General features: G+C 46.9%; 1 protein-coding gene across 4 annotated transcripts in view; it reads left to right on the top strand.

Moving 5' to 3' along the window:
- The window catches only part of RERE (arginine-glutamic acid dipeptide repeats), a 266,319-nt gene that overhangs the window by 175,423 nt on the left and 68,437 nt on the right, over positions 1 to 22,459 (top strand). For all 4 annotated transcript variants that reach the window (XM_068158322.1, XM_068158320.1, XM_068158321.1 and 1 more), the window contains one exon: positions 5,049 to 5,147. In XM_068158322.1, coding sequence (XP_068014423.1) covers positions 5,049 to 5,147 — 99 coding nt within the window. The remainder of the gene's footprint in view (positions 1 to 5,048; positions 5,148 to 22,459) is intronic.

Raw genomic sequence — 22,459 nt, 5'->3', positions numbered from 1 at the left:
CTTCTCTCTCCTCTATTTTCTAGCCTCTTGAGCATGGTACAGTGTTAGAGAGCTGCTGGCTGTTTTCACCATTGTCCCCTTCAGTGAGAGGAGCAAATCCCTCATTAATAACTGCTGTGTTCTTAAGCCTGCATAGATTAAAGTACCTGGTACTTAAACAGGGGTGTTATGTAGATACTGACAGGGCAGTACCAGGCAAATACCTTCTTCCTTGCCTCTTCCAGGTATCTTTCTTGGCAGCAGTCGGACATTTCTTTGACCTACCTTGCATTATTCGAGTCTTAAAATGCTCTTGCAGTACTGGTGGTGGCTACCTCGTGCTTGGCAGGTCAGGCTTGAGGTCTTTATGCCTTGACCAAGTGATGTGCTTTGTCCTGTGCCCAGTGGAATATCCAGCACTCCAGTCTGGGGAACTCCTCAATTCCAGTGCTGTCCTGGATAAATGCTGGATGTGACTGCATCCCCTGCCCCAAAGTGTGGCCTGCAGGAACAATCCCTTTGGCTTGTATTTGTTTTTTCTGGGTGGATTACAAAGCAGTTCAGTACTTCCTCAATGTATAGTGGCAATTTTTCCTGAGAGTCAAAGCCTCTGGAATTTAACAGTGTTCTTAATGGACTGCAATTATTTAATATTGTAGCCTGAATGCAGCCTAACTCAGATGGGCTTTTCAACAGAGATCATAATGACTGTAATTGCAAAAGGATGCCTTGCTGAAGCAGGAGCTGCCAGATGCAATGCCATTCTGAGCTAAAAAGGTCACAGTAAAAGGGACATTTAAATTAAGTTATAAATTACAATTGAAGAACAATATTTTGATGAGCAAGAGCAGAGATGTCAGAGCTGCAAGATGTAATTCATGGGTTCATTACAGAACAGAGGTGCCTGACAGCTGAGCCATGCCAAAAGGAGAATTTATTTGCAACATCACGCAGACAGAAAATGGCAGCTCTGCTGAGGAGCTGGAGTAGAAACTTGAAACCCTGTGGTAATGTGCAGGCTTTATGGTAATGAGGCCTGCCTGGGATCTAGCATTGTTTAATGGCTGTTGTAATATAAATGAGCTTTTGGGACAGGTGCATGTGCAGGATGTTTCTTTAATCTGAGCTCCTGTCCGGTCCTACCGAAGGTGCTGTGTTTTCTGTTCTCCCTTTTGTTCCACTTGTGTCTACCTAATGCCTCAGTGGCTCCAAATGTGGGTGGCAGCACTCATGCTAAAAATGGTGATTCTCTAGGTGACAGGACAGCAGTCTGGTGTTTAGAGCTGTACCTGGAGAAGTTCAACCAGAAGTTAATGAAACCATAGGCAGTCATCATTAGCTATTATTTATATCGTGGAGTTGCTTGCCAATAAAGTGCTTATGTATATTAAATGACTGAAAGTCATAAGCAGAGAATGAGCCAGATTGAAACACATAAATTTAACTCTGCCATTCATTTGAAAGAAAAACCACCACTAAACTTCCCTTTTTGCTGCTTTTATCCCACTCCTGCCACTTAGAAAAGATCTTCTTCTTCTTCTTCTTCCTCTTCTTCTTCTTCTTTTCTTTCCCCCCACCCCCCCTGCTCCAAGCTTGCTAGGAGTAATATTATTTGTTTTAGGAGACTCTAAACTTGTATCAGGTCTCTTGTTTTCACATCTGTTTTCTCTGTCCTGTGACTCCTTTCACATCTGTGTTTATGGCTTTTGTGATTGTTATTAATGTGATTGCTTGGTCAAAAGGGAGCGCCTGTGTTTTCCGTTGCTGATGTGGGGCAGGTCTGATGGCCTTGTAAATTCTTCCATTTCCCTGTAAGCAGAGAAGGAAAAATGACACTTATTGCCCCAGAAAGCCTTGGGTAATAAGATGGCAATGGATTGGCCTGTCAGAGCAATCTGTTCTTTCTGGGCTGCTCTGATGTTTTTGCTGTTTGGACTGCTTGGGCGATTGGGATGCCAGGTTAAAAAACACGTGTTGTCCTTGAAACAAAATAAAGATGCCCTCCAAGTCACAAAAAGCCTTTGGCATTGCTGCATGTTTTGGGAGGGAGCAAGGAGGGAAGAGAAACAGAAGCACTATTCTCTTCAACACCATCAGATTTCCAAAGTGAAAAATCTTCCCAGCAGTGGCATGCACAGAAAAAAGCATTTGCAAGGTGAGCTGGCAAAACCAACAGAGGGGTTTTTTTTCCCTTTAAGATGGATCTGTTCCCAGTGCTGGAGTGCAAACAAGGAGAAAAATTAATGTGTACCCTGTAGAAAAGACAACATCTTATTTTCATGTCTTTTAAGTTGGTATTGCATACCACAGGAGCCTTAAAAAAAACAAGGTAGAAAGGAGTTTGAAGTCTGCAGTGCTGTTTGCATGAGGACTTTGAGCACTGCCATTGCAGGTCCAGCTTTCCTCCCTTATCCCTTGCCTTGTGGCTTTGAGCACTGCCATTGCAGGTCCAGCTTTCCTCCCTTATCCCTTGCCTTGTGGCTTTGAGCACTGCCATTGCAGGTCCAGCTTTCCTCCCTTAGCCCTTGCCTTGTGGCTTTGAGCACTGGCTCTGCAGGTCCAGCTTTCCTCCCTTAGCCCTTGCCTTGTGGCTTTGAGCACTGGCTCTGCAGGTCCAGCTTTCCTCCCTTACCCTTTGCATTGTGGCTTTGAGCACTGGCTCTGCAGGTCCAGCTTTCCTCCCTTATCCCTTGCCTTGTGGCTTTGAGCACTGCCACTGCAGGTCCAGCTTTCCTCCCTTACCCTTTGCCTTGTGGCTTTGAGCACTGGCTCTGCAGGTCCAGCTTTCCTCCCTTACCCTTTGCATTGTGGCTTTGAGCACTGCCACTGCAGGTCCAGCTTTCCTCCCTTACCCTTTGCCTTGTGGCTTTGAGCACTGGCTCTGCAGGTCCAGCTTTCCTCCCTTACCCTTTGCCTTGTGGCTTTGAGCACTGGCTCTGCAGGTCCAGCTTTCCTCCCTTATCACTTGCCCTGTGGCTTAGAGCACATGGACCTTGAGTGGTTGTTTCTTTGCATGGAGGGGCAGTCATGGGAGCTGACACTGATGTGGTCAGCAGAGGCAAGATTTACAGGCATCCTTCTGTTGTATGTTAGGAAATTTCACCTGGGGGGACCGGTTTGAAAGCAGTGGCTCCTGCTAAGTGACCAGGGGTGATGGATCTCCCTGACAGGCAGCAGTGTGAGGAGCTATGGATGCCTCCAGTGTGTGAATGCATCTCCCAGCAGCAGCCTGCAGAGAGCTAAAGGAGAGGGGTGGGGAGGACATTAAGGACATTATTGCTTGGGAGCTGAAGCACTGTCTTCTATGGTTATTCTACATTACTACATACAGTTACAATTACTGCAGAGAGTATCTGTAACTTTCCTTTAGGTGCCATATAGAAAGCTGAAAATGAATAGAAAAGCAGCCTGGCTTAGCTTGCTTTCTTGTTCCCATTATTATTAGCCAAGCACTTGTTGTACTGCAGTAACACCCTGTATGCCATTGTTATTGCACTTGTTGGTAGGGGAAAAAAAATGTTCAGGCCACCAGTTAAGGAACATTACTGTTTGTTCTCCAAACATGTTGCAGTTAATGATCAGAGAGGTCTTTGCACAGGAATGACCTACTGTTTTTAGAAGTACTTTGCTTGCTTTAAAAGCCCCTCAAGTATAAATACATTTTGAATGCTCCAGTAACTTGATGGAGGTAGAAGAGCACCTTCAAGGTCTGATCTACTGATTATAGAAGATTTGAGCCAATTTGTGTGAAGTGTAACCCCTGAACTGCTGGTTTCTTCATCACACAGCTGACAGGAGGAGGGGTGCAGGAGGACAGTTCATGCCGTGTTCTTGATCCCTGCTCTGTCCTCAGTCTGGCAAAGAGTTCAGAGCCTGTGAAAATGTTTTCTGAGACCTGGCTAAGCACAGGTTTAGCAGCATAGGAGCTTCTAGAGAATGGGATACAGATGGCTGAGGATAAATTCTGGATGGGAAGGAAAAGCAGCAGACAATCAGTGCACAGAACCATCTTTTGGTTGTCCCTGTTGTAAAGAAACCTTTGAGGGCCTTTAAAATTCTATGATGTTAATGGATAGCTTTGATTTACCTAAAACCACCCCTTGTGCCTCTTCATGAAAACCATCCTCCCTTTTGGGTGGGGGGGAAACAATTCAGCTTTTAGCATCCCAGCAGTATTTGTTCTGGAGAACATTTTTCAGAAGACATAGAGCAGGCTTCTGACTTTGGCTCTCAAAATCCCCCTGCACTGTGGAGATAGGATGAGCTCTCCATCTGCAGCCTGCTAAAGATTTCCTGTCAGGAGCTAAGAGCTGGAGCTTCTCATGGGTTCATTGTTGGGTTTTATTCTTATTTTTCAGTGTAGTTGTTCTTCTGTCTCATTGAGTTAAGTCTGTTGTCTACTTCAGACAGCTTTTGAGCATATGGGTATGAGTTCAGGGTAGAAAATAAGGTGCACTCTAGACTGTGACCAACTGAAAAAGGAATCTCAACTTGGACATCGCTGGTTGCTCTTCTGTATTCCTGTAGCTGTCTGTAGAGGTTTGGCTTCTTCCCATCCTTGTGTCCCAACAGCTTGGTGATCTTTGCAGTGCAATAAAAACTCAGAGAATTTTCTGGATGGGCAAACCCAACCTCTCCTGACTTGCAGCCCCTCCTGAGTGTCAGTTTTCCTGCTTGGGTGTTACTACTCTGGATGAAACACGCAGTGAAAAATACAGCTCCTTTTGTTGAATAGTTTGTTGGAGCTTTTAAAATGTTCCTTAGGATTTCTAATGTGGAAAAAAGAAACAAATTTCGAGTTAAATACAAAAACCTTCAGTGCTTTATGGACTCAGCCAATACCTGGGAGAAGTTTAGGAAGGAAGGGGAAAACAGATTGGGTTTAATGCTGTTTCTTCTACTAATAAAACCCCAATTACCCTTCAGGTTGTTTAAATTTAACTTCATATATCAACAGCAAAAAATAATTAGGCATAGAACCTCTCCTGTGGCCCCTTTAGTGGTTTTGCTCCAGTATCAGATCACTGCTAATTCCACTGAATGATCTATTTGTCTTCTTTATTTTTTAGCTACATGAAAGTAACTATGATGCTGGAAAAGCCCTGCAGCGCTTGGTGAAGAAACCTGTGCCAAAACTGATTGAGAAGTGTTGGACTGAAGATGAAGTGGTAGGGAAACGAATTATTCCCTTGAGCCTTATAGTTCATGTTTCTTCTCTTGCTTCTTGCTTTCTTTGTTCTTTTTCTGAAGAGGTTATCTTTATGGGAAGGAAGAGGGGCACGTTATTTCCTGCGCAGGATCGATTTGTGCACGATCCTAGGCCTTTGTTTGATATGCAGAACTTTATTAGGCTGGGGAGAATAGCTTGCTACTGGTAGAATAAAAGAGAAGAAGATCAAGTGCAGCAGGAAGTTCTTCACAATGAGAGTGGTAAAATACTGGAACAGGTTGCCCCAGGGATGTGGTTGAGGCCCCATCCCTGGAGACATTCAAGAGCAGACTTGATGTGGCCCTGGGCAGCCTGATCTAGTTGGAAATGTCCCTGCTGGCTGCAGGGGGGGTTGGACAAGATGATCTTTGAGGGTCCCTTCCAAGCCAGTGCAATCTGAATCTGTGAATGTGACTAAGAGGATAATGAGGGTAAATGAGCAGCTGCAAAACTTCTGGACTCTAAATCTCACTCTTGTGAATGAGGCTTGGCCACATTCATTAATTGGAGGGGAAGATGACGTACAAGGCGCGGAAAGAATTCTCGGTTTTGCTCCTGCCGGTCCTGGAGGAAGCTTACAGTGTCAACTCAAGCTGGTTTATGGAGACTGCTATCAGTGTGTCTCCTAAACAGTTTGAGATGGAGTTCCTTCTTCCCCCTCACATGGAGTAGTAGAAAGTGTTTCCTGGCGTTTCAGTGGTGGTGGTAGTTGTGCTTAAAGAGGAGCTGGATGTGAAGTGGAACATGTGGGAAGATGGTGACTCGTCAGCAGGCTGCTAAGGCATGTCTGGTTCTGTGCAAATGGAGAAATGTTGTCTTTCCTGGCTCAGTAATGAGGCTGCAGTGTGCACTAAAATAGAAAATCAGACAACTGGAAGTTAGTTATGGCTAACTGTTGTTATGACTAATACTTATCACAGAAGATCCTCCAGACTCTCTTGTGGGTTTTGCCTTTCACAGTTGCAGAAAGCTGCTTCTCTCTTATCGTAGAACAGGAGAACTGTTTGGGTTGGAAAAGGCCTTCAGGATCATCGAGGCCAACCGTTCTCTAGCTCTGCCAAGGCTGGTGCTAAACCATGTTCCTCAGCACCACATCTCTGTGGCTTTTAAACACCTCTAGGGACTGGGATTCAACCACCTCCCTGGGCAGGTTGTTCCGGTGTCTGAGAACACTTTTAGTGAGGAAGTCTCCTCCAATGTCCAACTGAAACCTCCCCTAGAGCAACTTAAGGCCATATTTTCTCATCCTGTTGCTAGAGAGAAGAGACCAACCCCTACCTGGCTCCAGCCTCTTTTCTAGGGGTTGTAGATGTATCTTATGTAGGGTGGAGTGAGGGTGGAGATTCAATTTGTGGTGTACTTACCCAGTCGGGTACAAGACAGCATTGCTTGTGTCAATGTGATGAGAGGAAAGCTTGGGTGGGGTTTATTTCCTTTGAATCAATAGGTCTTTAAGCTAGTTAATTGGTAAAGGAGTTGAAGAAGTAAACAAAAAAGGAATGTGTGATGCTGTGAAGCTCCTAGTAAGGTTGGCAGTGGTGCTGTCAACTGGCACTGGTTAATAAGAGGCAAAGCTCTGAGGGTCTCCTGGCCTTCTCTAATTTTTCAGGCAGCGCTGGAAAGACTTTTTTTAAGCTCTGGTTTCCCCTTAAGTCTTTCAGGGAGTTCTTCCAATGAATTATGTGTGCTTGTTCTCTCCTTTTGTAAACCTTTTTGCAAGAGCTAGATTAGGGGTAGGCCAGGCCATATAAACCTGGATTAAAGCAGGCTTATTCTGAAATCCAACAAAGAACCTTTGTGGGAAGGAGACTGCCTGAAGTCGCAGGGTGAAAGAGGATCACAAGCTAACACTGGCAGCAGAGCAGATGAGTAAGAAGCCTAGAACAGTCTCCTGGTGAGTTTTGCAGTTATCTTGTCACAAAAGGCAGTTTTGTTTAGGGAACTGGCCATCCAGACAAATACTTCCAGTGCTCTGCCCTGTGTTGGGTAGGTTTCTATTCATATTGCTGTAACCTCTGTTTTCTCTGCTTCCACTTTCCCACAGCCATGGTTAAATTGTCCAGTGCCAACAGCCCTCTTCTCTCCTATGTAGGGTGGGTTTTTTCCCCCCCCCCACACACACACTTCCTTTGGGCTTTTTTTCTCATCAGCAGCACTATGTTGTCAGAGCCATGGCTGCTGCAGCTCAGGGTTTGTTCATGGGCAGTCCCTGTTAAATGACAGAGAACAGAGCCTCACAAATAGAAACAGCAAAGTTCATGAAAAATGAAGCATTGCTCCAAAAGTGCAGACTCTGTGAGTACAGAATAATGATCACTGACTCTATAAATCATTGTCAGGCTCAGCTCATTTTATCATATTTGTTCTTGCTCTGTTCCATCCAAGTTTCCAGAAACGTTTGGCAGCCCTCCAGCCTCAGCAGAGCCAAAGATCAAACTGTGCTCTTATTTATAGGCAGCTAAGCTCCACCTGCACAGCTTCATGGTGTGGTTGTCCCTGGCAGTTTGTAGAAGGCTCTCAGATTAAAGCAGCTGAGCTGCACTTCTGAGCATGTGAGAGGCATGCAAGGGAAGCTTCTGCATTGTGAAACTGGGGAGAACTTTGTGCGTGATACATAGAGTGCTAAAGCTGCACAGGAACTCCCCAACAGAGTGTTTGTTAGAAAACATTGGGGTGGCAAACCCAAAGGCTGACCAAAATGATGACATGATGGTGAGACCCTTCAGTGTCTCTTTGCTGTTCAACAGCATTTGAGATCTGATGCTGTGAAAAACTCAATTATCAGAATTTATTGCTAAGTAAAACTTGAAACTTCCCCCCCCCCCCCACCCCCATGGACTTTCTGTTGCCCAAAGAGAAAACTTTTCTTGTTAAACAAAACCAGCTTTTGCTGCCTGTGAGCAAGCTGAGCAAGAGATACTTTGCAGTGATCAGAAGAGAGGACAATAAAGGCTGGGAAGTTCCTGTTATTTTTACTGCTGCTGATGTGGTTACAGAGGTTGAGATCAGATTAAAGAGAGGATAAAATTTGCCAGTGATTGAATTAACTGGAGGGCTCTGTAAATATGAAGATGGAGCTTTGTTTTCTGCTTTGTGTTTCTAAACCAATGGCTATTTTAAAACTTTCCCCCCCCCCAGTATGTAAATTCAGAGGTGTACTGTGAAAAGCAGTTGTGCACACTGCCTCAGAACAGTGGCTGAAGAAACTTCTTCACCGATGTGTCTCCGTGCAGCTCTCACGGCAGCTGTTTCCTGTTGATCAAGGCTTAAGCTACACCTGACAACATCCATTCCCAGCAGTGATTTGGTGGGGGTGTTGGGTTCTCATGTGATGCTCATGAATTTCCTTCTGTGGACAGTTCTGTTGAGCAACTGTCATGTGTAATGCCATATTGAAGCACCTTCTAAGCAAGCACCCTTACAGACCAGCTTCCAGCAGCATCACCTGGTGGAGCCCTGTTAGTCTTTGGCTGCAGTTTGAACCAGCAGTGCAGCTCTGGTGGCTGTGTTCTTTGGGAAGGAGCCATGGAGCAAGCCCTCTGTTCTGATACAGCTGCTGGCAGTGGCCTCTTATGGGTTTCCTACCATTGAATGCCATGCTTGATGTGTAGTGTGATGCTCTCTGCTGGAGCAAGGTCAGTGTAGCTGGGGAAGGGAAATTGCCTGGGAGTGGGTCCAGAGCAGGCCACAAAAATGACCAGAGGGCTGGAACCCCTCTGCTGTGAGGACAGGCTGAGAGTTGGGGTTGTTGAGCCTGGGGAAGAGAAGCTCTGGGGATACCTTCTGATGGCCTTCCAGTGCTTTAAGGAGACAATCAGGAAGCTGGGACAGACTTTTTTGCAGGGCCTGTTGTGACAAGACAAGGAATAATGGATTTAAACTAAGAGGGAGACTCAGACTGGTTGGAAGTGAGACCCTGTCTGAGTTTGCCCAGAGGTGAAGTAGAAGGCCCAGCCCTGAAACCATTCCAGGTTAGGTTGTTTGGGTCTCTGAGCAGCCTGCTCTAGTTGAGGATGTCCCTGCTGACTGGACTAGAGGAGCTTTAAAAGTCCCTTCCAACCCAAAGCATTGTGTGAGTCTGTGACTTAGCCATTGGGCATGTGTTCCATGTGGCATTTTCAGCTAGAATGAGATACCCATTAACCACTTCTTTCATTTTCTTCAGCCATCTTTCCTGGTCTCCCCAAGACCTGCTGTCACCCACTCTCTGGGGTGGGGTGTTGGTTTTGTCACTGTGTATCATAGTATCAGTCAGGGTTGGAATGGACCACAAGGATCATCTAGTTCCAACCCTCCTGCCATGGGCAGGGACACCCCACACTAGATCAGCCTGGCCAGAGCCTCATCCAGCCTGGGCTTAAACACCTCCAGGGCTGGGGCCCCAACCACCTCCCTGGACAACCCATTCCAGGGTTTCACCACTCTCATGGGGAAGAACTTCCTCAAGTCCAGCCTGAATCTCCCCACCTCCAGCTTCATTCCATTCCCCCTAGTCCTATCACTCCCTCAGATCCTGAGCAGTCCCTCCCCAGCCTTCCTGCAGCCCCCTTCAGATACTGGAAGGCCACAATGAGGTCACCTCAGAGCCTTCTCTTCTCCAGACTGAACAGCCCCAACTCCTTCAGTCTGTCCTCATAGGAGAGGTGCTCCAGCCCTCTGATCATCCTCGTGGCCCTTCTCTGGCCACCTTCCAGCATCTCCATATCCCTCTTGTACCACACTGGGTTCCTGTACAGGCAAGATCTAGTTGGTATTTGTCTGAGAAACCAAGGACTCAAAACTCAGCAAGAGATTGTCAGGATGAAAGAGAAGTGAGCTCTGCTTTGCATCTCACGGTCGCCTCTGAAAATGTCTATCAGAGTGCAGGCATTTTGGGTGCCAGCTATCAGAAATCCCTCATAAAGATGGAATGGTGCTGGTCAGTTCTTCTCCAGTTAGAAGTATTCCAAAAACTACCATTGAAATTGTATTTCAAACCATGGTGAGTTAATCATCTGTGGGGAATGAATACCATAGACCTGAACCCTGCCTCTCCTGAACCTCAGCTGATGATGTGCTGCTTTACTTTCCACAGATTCCAAATCTGGAGCTGTGATCATTAGCTTCTTTCAGTTCAGCTTAAATTGAACACTCATATTTCCTGGCATGCTTTCAGTGGAAATACTTCACAGAGGAAGGGGGGGGGGGGGGGGGGGGGGGGGGGGGGAAGTGTCCTTATGGAATTTCCACCCCAAAATCTTCTCTGCAGAACGGTTTTGATACTTCAATGCCGTTCAGTGCAATTCTGACCCTCCCCTTGGTTCCAGGCCAAAACCCGAGTTCATTGTGCACCCTTCCATGTCAGACAGGCTGTCAGATGGCTGCCAGTTGCAAAGGACACAATGCTCATCCCAAGTTGTGTTCATTTACTGAGATGGTTTTCCGTTCTGGTGAGCCTCATGGATTGGAAAGGTTGAAGGAAATGGACTGCTTCAGCCTGTTCTGCACATCAGCCCTGCTGATTCCATCTCACTTTTATTCCTCCCTTCATTCAGAACGTGCTGCCTTCTCTTTCTCCTTTCTCCTTCCATGGCTTTTGATAAAAAGTACTAACAAAATCAATACAGCTTACAGAAGAGAGAAATACAAATCAGAACCCAAAGAACCCCTAGTTTATTAGCTTTTTAATTAAACATGATGAACACATTTTAAATAACACAAAGGCCTCAGGCTGAGCTGCATCTAATCGAAACAGATTAAGTCACCCGTCCACACTTGGGTAGTTATTAATTCTGTTTACTTATGCATGCTAGCTGAAGGCAGAGTTCACTGCTGCTGTGTTGCAGCTTATTGCACAGGGATGCTTTTGCTGCATGGACTTGTGCTCCTGATTAGCATTTGGATGTTGATTACGGAGAACACCGGTGAGGCTCATAGAACCCCCCCTTGAAAATGTAGGGTGCAGAGCTGAGCAGAATTTGCATGTCATGGAGTGTTAAAGTGGAATTGGGAAACAGAAGGAGATTTTTTTTCTTCCATTTTCTTTTCCCATGTGCTCATTTTTCTCTTCAAATGTGCCTGGTTTTTCTTTTGTGAGAATATCATGCCCTTCCAGTATCTGAAAGGGGCCTACAGGAAGGCTGGGGAAGGACTTCTCAGGATCTCAGGTAGTGATAGGACTAGGGGGAATGGAATGAAGCTGGAGGTGGGGAGATTCAGGCTAGATGTGAGGAGGAGGTTCTTCCCCATGAGAGTGGTGAAACCCTGGAATGGGTTGTCCAGGGAGGTGGTCGAGGCCCCGTCCCTGGGGGTGTTTAAGAGCAGGCTGGATGAGGCTCTGTCCAGGCTGATGTAGTGTGGGGTGTCCCTGCCCATGGCAGGGGGGTTGGAACTGGCTGATCCTTGTGGTCCCTTCCAACCCTGAATGAAACTATGAAACTATGAAACTACACAAAGGATGAGTAGTCCTGGATCGAAGGAGAGCAGGGCACAGGGGCACAAATTAATACAGTAAGGGTGGTGAGATGCTTGGAATGGGTTGCCCAGGGAGGTTGTGGATGCCCCCTCCCTGGGGGTGTTTGAGGCCTTGAGCACCCAATTTAGAATAAACCAAACCAGGTTGGAAGAGACCTTCAAGATCATCGCGTCCAACCCATCAACCAATCCAACACCACCTAAACAACTAACCCATGGCACCAAGCACCCCATCAAGTCTCCTTCTGAACACCTCCAGTGATGGCGACTCCACCACCTCCCCAGGCAGCCCATTCCAATGGGCAATCACTCTCTCTGTATAGAACTTCTTCCTAACATCCAACCTGAACCTCCCCTGGCGCAGCCTGAGACTGTGTCCTCTTGTTCTGGTGCTGGCTGCCTGGGAGAAGAGACCATCATCAGCCTGTCTACAACCTCCCTTCAGGTAGTTGTAGAGAGTGATAAGGTCACCCCTGAGTCTCCTCTTCTCCAGGCTGAGCAACCCCAGCTCCCTCAGCCTCTCCTCACAGGGCTGTGTTCCAAACCCCTCACCAACTTTGTTGCCCTTCCAGCATCTCAACCTCCTTCCTAAACTGAGGGGCCCAGAACTGGACACAGTACTCGAGGTGTGGCCTAAGCAGTGCAGTGTACAGGGGCAGAATGACCTCCCTGCTCCTGCTGGCCACACTGTTCCTGATGCAGGCCAGGATGCCATTGGCTCTCCTGGCCACCTGGGCACACTGCTGGCTCATGTTCAGCCTACCGTCGACCAGTACCCCCAAGTCCTAGTTGAGAGGCCCATGGCAGGGAGGTTGGTGTAGATGACCTCTAAGGTCCCTTCCAACCAAAACTGTTCTGTGAAATGAGAATCTGGGGGAACCAAAGAGCAGTTTTGCTTTTTCATTTTGGCCATTCCTCCTCTTTTCTTCTCTGCCTGGTCCCCATCTCTTTGGAGATGTTAAATTCTCCCGTTGCTCAGCGCTCCTTCGCAAGGTGGTTTGTCTTTTCTTTCCACTTGTGCACCTCCAGGCAGAGCTGTGGCTGACACCCCTGTGACATCCCTGATAAGTAGCTTTTATCATGAAATATGCTGCCCTTTAAATATTTTACATTGCTTTTGATGTTGCCTTGTTGAGGTAAACAACCTAGATTCAACCAGCCTCTTAAATTTATGTGCAGGGGTAGTTAATCCTTGCTGGTGATAAACCTTAATTGGCCATGTACATGGATTTACAAGTTCATAAATTTTAAAATCTCCACACCTGGCTTCAGCTTAAAGCTTATTTGTCATAAAATAGAAGCAGAGATCCTCCTGCCAAAACCTGACAAGATACAGCAAACTAATTTCCAGACGTGTTTGCAAGCATTTGTAATCCAGTGTAGCTGGTCAAGAAATTGCTTATGCAAAATCCATTCTTATTTGCTTGGCTCCTTTGCCTGGAATCATCCTCAAATGTCTCCTCTCTGCCCTTTTTGGAGGGTCTGCTCGTAAAAACATTGTTTTCATTGCTCACTCCTTTGAAGCCAGGCTTCTCGGCAAGGCTGGAAGACAGAGCTGCTTACTGGGGCAAAAATACCATGAATTTTATTTACTGTTTATATGGCAGCTGTAGAAAATGGAATTCACAGCAGAATTGAAACAGAGCCTCTGGAATAGTCGGTGGGGGTGGGAAATATCATCAGGGGATGTCAGAAAAGGAGGCTGGCGTTGCAGGGTTGCTTTGAGTAATGGAGCGGGCTTAGAAGGTGAAGGTATCAGTTACTGCTTAGTTTTAAGGGGGGGTTTATCACCAAAAAGTAAATGATACAGCTTCAGAGTGACAGTTGCTGCCAAATTAACCTCTCCTGGACTTTAGAAATCAAGCCACCTGATGCCATTTGCAAGTGTGTTAATCAGTAACAGTGGAAAATTAACTGAGCATTGAGCTAAAGCTCACAAAGAGCAATCACCAGGCTCTAGCAGGAACCTAGGAAGAGCAGGGTTTTAGTTGGAGTGGGAATGTAGAGCCTGGGCTGTAGCTTGTTCTGAGAACTGAAGAGTGTAAAAGAGCCATCAGTCCTCACAGTAAAAAATTAGTATCATAGTATCAGTCAGGGTTGGAAGGGACCACAAGGATCATCCAGTTCCAACCCCCCTGCCATGGGCAGGGACACCCCACACTAGATCAGGCTGGACAGAGCCTCAGCCAGCTTGGGCTTAAACACCTCCAGGGACGGGACCTCAACCACCTCCCTGGACAACCCATTCCAGGGCTTCACCACTCTCATGGTGAAGAACCTCCTAAATTAACTGAGGAAGAATGAAATCATTCTGCTTGGAGGGGGGGAAAAAAGAGTTATTAATGAGAGGTTGCATAAAATTGCAGTTCCTGAGCAGCTGACAGGTGCACAAAATAATGAGGTCTGGTGCAGCTCGGAAATAGGAGGCTCTAGTGTGGCCAGAAAAGGTGAATTTAGTTTAACCAGCTTTCTAGGCAAAAGATAACAATCTCTTTGGTTGTGATTAACTTGCATCAGCCTTTGATCCAAGCCCTTGTTTCAAGGGATCAATATTGCACATCCAGCCCCGAGTTTATTGTCAAGTCCTCTCGGAAATAAGACAGTGAATTAAAAATCAATTATACGTGCAGAAAAGTTTGTGTAGGGCAATCAATTTTGTCCTTTTAGTTTGCAGAAAGATTCCATTGTTTAACCAGCTGTGAAAAGGAATGAATTTTAAAAGCCTCCAGCAAATGAGATAGCCCAAATGGGGTGGGGGAAGTAGATTAAAATGGGGGGGGGTGGTGGGGGGTGTAGGGGTGGGAAAATGATTTTGGCATTTCATGTTCAGCAGAGGCTGCCTTCAGGGATAAATCTATAAATCCTGTCAGTGACCTTGGCTTCAAAATGGGTGGTTTCACTGCTTTTGCTAATCTTGATCTTTCCACAGCTGCCAGATAAGTTTAGTCCTTTCTTAACAATATCCTTTTTGTGTGCGCTGGCTTTGTTTGCCCGCCATATGGTTCTTGATTCAGCCTCGTTCTGCCTTCGTGTGGAATATTTTTATCTATCAAGCACTTAACATATTGCTGATCATCCCTCCCTCCCCCCCCCCCACCCCCCAAAAATAAAATCCCCCCAAAAATACAACCAATATTTACACTGGCCAGTTGCCATAGCTTAGAAGGCTATTTCTGTGTGTGGGGACGGAAGCTAAACTCTAAACTCCCGAGCTGAACTCCGGCGCAAACTTAAATCGTTTGCGGGCGCTTTCAGAAGCCTGTGGTTTGTTTTGGTTCGCAGCAAAAGGTTTGTCACAGGCAGACAGAGGCACAGCCACGCAGACAGAAGCACAGACAGGGAGCTGACTGTTGCCAAGGGGGAAGAATCTGCTGCTTTAAAGATTAATAAACACGACGGCGGTTGATTGCCGAAACCGTGTTTTTCATCTCATTTTCAAGGGCATCTTAAAACCGGCGCTCGCTCGCTCGCGCTCGCTGGCGTTCTCCATCATCTCGCTGTGTTCATTTAAAAATGAGAACAAGGCACTGGGGGACTTTGAGAGATTGCATTCCTTCTCCCATAGGGCAGAGTGGTTATTTTATAAATGAAGAGGGCCAAAAAAGCTATCCTCCCTAGTTCCTTAGCAACAGAGCTGGAGTCGGTTTTAATGTTCGTGTATATCTTACAAGTTCTATGTATAGAAGCAGGAGCTGTGCAGCTCAGCAGTATTGCAACTGGAACAAAGACTGCTCACCCCAGCCTTGTGCCAGGGAGGAGAAGAAACCAGGAGTCCTCATATGGACCTGCCTAGTTTTTTGGGATTTTTTTCCCCCCACCTTCTCCCCATTCAGATGCTCTTCTGCTCTGTGACACACTTGCTGTCTGCTGTACTCAGACCTCCTCTTCAGATTTAATCTGCTGAGAAGTCTGGAACCTGCTTTAAGCAGAACAGCATTAGTAGGAAGAAAGTCTTCCCAGTGAGAGTGGTGAGATGCTGGAACAGGTTGCCCAGGGAGATTGTGGATGCCCCCTCCCTGGAGGTGATAAAGAGCAGGCTGGGTAAGGCCTTGAGCAACCTGGGCTAGTGGAAGGTGTCCCAGCCCATGGCAGGGAGTTTGGAACTGGCTGGTCCTTGAGGTGCCTTCCAGCATTCTATGAATCATCCCATGTCCTGTTGTTCTCCAACAGCAAAATGAGTCATGACATTGTGACAGAGCACCTGGAGAGTGTAGGGAGCATCCAGGCTCTGGGAGGTTCTAGAGTTAATGCTCTTGCCATAGCAAACAGAACCAAGTGTGTGATTTTAAGTGTTCATCATGAAACCTTTGTTGCCACATGTCTGAGTTTTGGGGAGGGAAGAAATGCATCTTGATTGAATTCTGTTAAGATGCACAGTATCAAAGCTTTGTTGTGCACATTCCACTGACCTATTTACTCTCCCTTTCTACATAAATTAATTCCCAAATTCTGAAATTTCAATTAAAAAAAAATCAATGCTAGATGTGATTCAGATTTGTTCATCCTGGGGCTGGCTTGTCAAACACTGACAGTGTCAGTAAGGTCTGGATGAGGTTGGAAGGGATCTCAGAGTTCATGTGCTCCAACCCCCTCAGCCCTTCTGTCCCTGTACTCAGCACTGGTTAGGCCACACCTTGGGTCCTGTGTCCAGTTCTGAGCTCCTCAGTTTAGGAAAGATGTTGAGATGCTGGAAGGTGTCCCGAGGAGGGCAAAAAAGTTGGTGAGGGGTCCGGAGTACAGCCCTGTGAGGAGAGGCTGAGGGAGCTGGGATTGCTTGGCCTGGAGAAGAGGAGGCTCAGGGGAGACCTTATTGCTCTCTACAACTACCTGAAGGGAGGTTGTTGAGAGGCTAGACCTGTAGACAGGTCTTTTCTCCCAGGCACCCAGCAGCAGAACAAGAGGACACAGTCTCAAGCTGTGCCAGGGGAGGTTTAGACTGGATGTTAGGAAGAAGTTCTTCCCAGAAAGAGTGATTGCTCATTGGAATGGGCTGCCTGGGGAGGTGGTGGAGTCACCATCATTGGGGGTGTTCAGGAGGAGACTTGATGGGGTGCTTGGTGCCATGGTTTAGTTGATTAGATGGTGTTGGGTGATAGGTTGGACTTGATGATCTTGAAGGTCTCTTCCAAGCTGGTTTGTTCTATTCTATGGGCAGGGACACCTCTCAGCCAGGCTTCGTTTCACAGTTCGCTTCCTGCTCTGAATGCAAACATAATACATGGCCTCAACCATCTGGATCATGCTCCTTGGTGTGTGTTATCCTGACAACAGCTCAGCACCTAGGGTGGGAGGAGCTGGTTTATGCTTTTGAAAGCAACATTAATAATTTAAAGTAGGACAAGAGAAAGCTGGTTGGCTGTGTTCAGAATGTTGTGTTTTCTTTAGGAAATGCTCTACAGAGTGTGGTTTAAATGCAGGTTCTCCTTTTCTGATGGTTAAGGAGAGCTGAGTGGTTCATTGGTTTGTATTAATAGCAGCATCTGGAGTCCTTGGTTTGATTTCAGATTGTTTCAATCATCTGTCATTTCAGTAGCTTGCTGGAGTTTCTGTCTTGCAGGTGTTAAGAAATTGAGATTGGTGTACAGGATCCCTGCCTCCTTAACACCTGAAGTGCAATTACAGTAATAAATGATGGTGAAGTGCTTTGATATTTTGCCATGTTAAGTGTCTGATAGAAATCTCCAGCATCTTTCCAAGTCATTTTGGCTGAGCCTAAGTTGATAGAGGTAAAAGTGTTACATTGTGGAATATATAAGCTGGAATGCCACTTCCTTGAGTACATGCAGCCCAGGAATGGATTACTTGATATGGCATGTCACTGTTTTGTCTTGAAAGAGCTGTTTGTGGTCAAAACCATAGAATGGCTTGGGTTGGAAAGGATGTCCAAAGGTCATCTAGTCCAACCCCCCTGCAGTGAGCAGGGGCATCCTCCACTAGAGCAGATGGCTCAGAACATTGTTGAACCTGACCTTGAGTATGTCCAGGGATGGGGCCTCAGCCACCTCCCTGGGCAGCCTGTGGCAGTATTCCACCCCCCTCATAGTAAAGAACTTGTTCCTAACATCCAATTTAAATCTTCTCTAACTTCAAGCCACTGGCCCTCATCCTATCCCTGCAGGCCTTTGGAAATAGCCTTCTTGTAGACCCCTTCAGTTAGTGGAAGACTGCTCTTAGGTTCCCTTGGAGCCTTCTCTTCTTCAGGCTGAACAGCCTCAGTTTCCTTAGCCTGTCCTCACAACAGAGGTGTTTCAGCCACTTGATCATTTTCATGGCCCTCCTCTGGACCCTCTCCATCAGGTCCATGTCCTTCCTGTCCTGAGGGCTCCAGAGCTGGGCCACAGTACTCCAGGTGAGGTCTTTCCAGAGCAGAGCATGGGAAATGCCACAGGAAACAGCAATTTGCTGATCCTAACACACAACCCCAGGCTCAACTGGTAACTTAACTGCAAGTAGCTTTGATTGCAACCCCTACCATTCTGTGAGCCTAGGATTTTAATGTTGGGAAAGGCTCTTTTTTTAACAAGTAATTTGATTTTTTTCTAATAATTACAGGATTTGGGTTGATTTTTCCCCCCCAGGCTTTTGGAGTGTCACTATGTGCTCTGCCATTCCATCTGGCAGCTTCTCTGAGCATTATTCAGTATGGCCCAGCGGTCACTGCAGCAGAAAGTGACTAAATGCTGCTTCAAATTGGTGCAGTGACATAACTCTTAGTTCAGAAACTTTGATTGCTGTCACAGTGTGGATGCTCTGTGTGCTTTAGCACTCAGGACTTGCCTTTCTTGCCCAAGCATAAGCAGGGTGAATGGTGCCACAGCCAGCTGGCGGCCAGTCACTAGTGGTGTGCCCCAAGGATCAGTGCTGGGCCTTGTGCTCTCTAACATCTTTATTGATGATCTGGATGAGGGCATTGAGTCCATCATCAGTAAATTTGCTGATGACACCAAGCTGGGGGCAGGAGTTGATCTGCTGGAGGGTAGAGAGGCTCTGCAGAGGGACCTGGCCAGGCTGGGCAGATGGGCAGAGTCCAAGGGCAGGAGATAGAACACATCCAAGTGCCAGGTTCTGCACATTGGCCACAACAACCCCAGGCAGAGCTACAGGCTGGGGTCAGAGTGGCTGAGAGCAGCCAGGCAGAAGGGGACCTGGAGGTACTGGTTGATGGTAGGCTGAGCATGAGCCTGCAGTGTGCCCAGGCAGCCAAGAGGGCCAATGGCATCCTGGCCTGCATCAGGAACAGTGTGGCCAGCAGGAGCAGGGAGGTCATTCTGCCCCTGTACTCTGCACTGGTTAGGCCACACCTTGAGTCCTGTGTCCAGTTCTGGGCCCCTCAGTTTAGGAAGGAGGTTGACTTGGTGGAACGAGTCCAGAGAAGGGCAACGAAGTTGGTGAGGGGCTTGGAACACAGCCCTATGAGGAGAGGCTGAGGGAGCTGGGGTTGCTTAGCCTGGAGAAGAGGAGGCTCGGGGTGACCTTCTTGCTCTCTCCAACTACCTGAAGGGAGGTTGTAGCCAGGTGGGGATTGGTCTCTTCTCCCAGGCAACCAACACCAGAACAAGAGGACACAGTCTCAGGCTGCGCCAGGGGAGGTTTAGGTTGGATGTTAGGAAGAAGTTCTACACAGAGAGAGTGATTGCCCATTGGAATGGGCTGCCTGGGGAGGTGGTGGAGTCCCCATCACTGGAGGTGCTCAGGAGGAGACTTGATGGGGTGCTTGGTGCCATGGGTTAGTTGTTTAGGTGGTGTTGGATTGGTTGATGGGTTGGACACGATGATCTTGAAGGTCTCTTCCAACCTGGTCTATTCTATGTAAAATGCCCCTCCTTTGCCAGTGCTGTTTGCATGAGCACTTTGACTTCTCTCATCTTCCTCTGTCAACACCACCACTTGATTTTTTTTTTTTCCCTGTAATCTCTCAAATGGCATAAAAATGCATTTTAATGAAGCAAATTACATAGCTCTGTCTCCTTTCTTGTATAAGCAGGGGTGGCCATATTCAATTAGACTGAAAAATGATAATTTGTTCTGTTACAGGCTGTAACAGAGTGAGTGGGGAAAAAAAAACCCACCACACAAAAACCTGTGATCCATCACCAGTTGCTCAGCTTTATGTTACTTGAATCACTTGCCATGCTGTCAGTGGCTCTGAATCCTCCATGGGAGCCATTATTTAATTGAAGTTTGTGGAGGTGTCACTTGTTTGATAATAGGCTGCTTCTGTAGGAGATGCAGAGTGACTAAATATTAATCATTTGCTGCATCCATCCAGGATTCCTCATTAGTTACGAGGGTAACAGTGCTGTAAAGCTAATGATTATACTGCCACAGAAAGAGTTTGACAGCAAATAAGGACTTGATCCAGAGAGATACACAGTGCCTGCTAGTACTGAGCAAGTCTGCTGCTGAGAGGGCTTAATTTCCCAGTCTGGCTCTGTGCTGCTTACATAGCAAATGTGAGAGGCTTCATGTGAGCCTGAAGGAGGCTGAGGTTTGAGTGTAAAATGCCACCTTGGAAGAATCACAGAATCTCAGCATGCTTGGGGGTTGGAAGGGACCTCTGGAAATCGTCCAGTTCAACCCCCCTGTAAGGCAGGGTCACTCACAGCAGCTTGCCCAGGATCACAATGGCCAGTTGGGCTTGGAATTTCTTCAGAAAAGCAAGACTCCACAACCTCTTTGGGCAGCCTGCTCCAGGGCTCCAGCACTGTCACAGGAAAGCTCTTCCTCATGGTCAAATGGAACCTCCTGGGTTCCAGGTTGTACCCACTGCCCCTTGTCCTGTCACTGGGTACCACTGAGAAGAGTCTGGCCCCATTCTGTTGCCCCACACACACTCTTTAGCTCTTGCTGAGCACTGATCATGCTGCTCTTCTCCAGGCTCAGCAGCCTCAGGTGTCTCAGCCTTTCCTCCTCACAGATATGCTCCATGCCCCTCAGCATCCTTGTAGCCTCTGTCAGACTCTCTCCAGTAGTTTCCCATCTCTTTTGAACTGGGGAGTCCAGAACTGGACCCAGTACTCCAGATGTGACCTCACCATACTGTTGTTCATGTCACAGTAGCTGAGTAACATCCCTTTTAACCTCTCTAACAGTTTGTAGTTGACAGAGATGAACCTGGACAGCTTGTAAGGACTGGCTGTGCTTCTGCAAAGCTTGTCTTCATCTGCCCTGTGGTTAGGTTTGCTCTTCCTTCCTCCTTGTTTGTGTTGGGTCAGAGATGCCTTGTGTTGATCAGTGCTCATGAGGGTGCTTTTTGAAACTTCCTCTTTGTGCTCCTTGCCCAGTGTTGCTCTTGTACTTTCATGTGCCTTGTGGTTTTGAGTCTCTTGTGGTAAGGACTCAAAGTGCAGGTAGCTTCTGGCTTTGTGGGTTTGCTGCAGCTTTTACTGACCTCTTTATCTCGCTCGTTCCCCTACCCACTTGTGCATGATCCTCTATGCTGTTTGTTTATTCTTTTGTTCCTTTCCCTTCTCTCCCTGCTCCCTCCATAGCATCCACTCAGATTTATGTAGCTTTTAGGCTACATGGGGAGATGGATCAGACAGCAGCTTATGCATTAAGAGGAGCTAATAAATAAACATTACAGCATATTACTGTGCACTGCACTGGAGTGACTTCAGACACTCAGATCAGACATTCCAGTTGTTAGAAATTGGGGAAGGCAAGAGAAGGCAGCTCTGGTTTATTAGGGTGCCTATTTCACTTACCTGTTAAGGAAGATACTGTCCAGTCCTGGTTGTCTGGGGAGGTAATTCCATACTCAGCACTCCTCCTCCCAAGTATTTGCCTTTCAAGCTTTGTTTCCTAGTGGTCACCTTTGTGACAGCTGCACTTCTGGCCCTTGATTTCCAATTTGTCATCACTAGTATGTCTTACATCCAGAGTTGTGCCTCAGGTCTCTCTTCAGTGCCACTGCAGCCAGCAGCCAACTCAGAAATCCAGGAAGCTTGCAGAGGTTGCCTGATGTCATCTTAGTAAGGGTCACCAACTGGAAGTTTTATCTCAGTGCTTGAACTCAAAGCTGGCCATTGCCACCATGCACAGCCCTGCTGTCTAATGATTTAGAGGATGAGGTCACCTGCCCCGCTCTGTGAATGACTTCCTTGGGGATTCTTGCCACCATCTTGTCTCATTTTTCTTGGATTTGTTCACTGCTCTGAAGCATGGGAGTTGAAGTGGGTTTATTTGTTTCCTTCTGTCATTTGCATAAAGGCACTGTTTGAAGGCAGAAGTAGTCTTCAGGATAATTGACAATAATGGTTGAAATCCCAGTGGAACAATCTTTTCTGCACTAGGGAATCTCCAGTAGAAGCAGTGTGTCTGAGTCTGGGAAGGAGCATACAGCAAATTCCAAGCAGTCTGAGTTGCTGCTGGTTTGTGCTCAGTGTTGCAACTTGACTGAAGGGACAAAAATGTCACAGAGAAAAAGAACAGTTTCAGGCTTGCCTGAGGATGTTCAACCTGAGTCCATGGCCATGTGTTTTCAGAGCTCTGTGTGATTTGTGTAACAAAACCACAACTTTCTGGGGAAAAAAAGATGGAGAAAATGGAAATACTCTGATGTTTAAGGGAGGAGCTCAAGAGGGAGCTTATTTGGTGCTCCCCCTCACATTGGTTATTAGCCTGGTGGTCTGATCTTGCCAGAGCAGAGCTCAGGGGTTGGGGGCTGGTGGATATCTGTGTTCACCCACCCATGTTATTGCCTAGAACAGGCATTTTAGTATCGATGAGTTAATGGAGATCTGCTTTGTGTTGGCAGGCAGAGTGTGCTCCCCACGGTATTGTAAGTTGAATAAAAATCCTGTTGTTAGGAAAAAC

The sequence above is a fragment of the Melanerpes formicivorus genome, unplaced genomic scaffold, assembly GCF_026170545.1.
Source record: "Melanerpes formicivorus ecotype bairdi unplaced genomic scaffold, bMelFor1.0.p_v2 SCAF_39, whole genome shotgun sequence".
Classification (NCBI taxonomy): Eukaryota; Metazoa; Chordata; class Aves; order Piciformes; family Picidae; genus Melanerpes; species Melanerpes formicivorus.
This window is presented reverse-complemented; position numbering and strand designations above follow the sequence as displayed.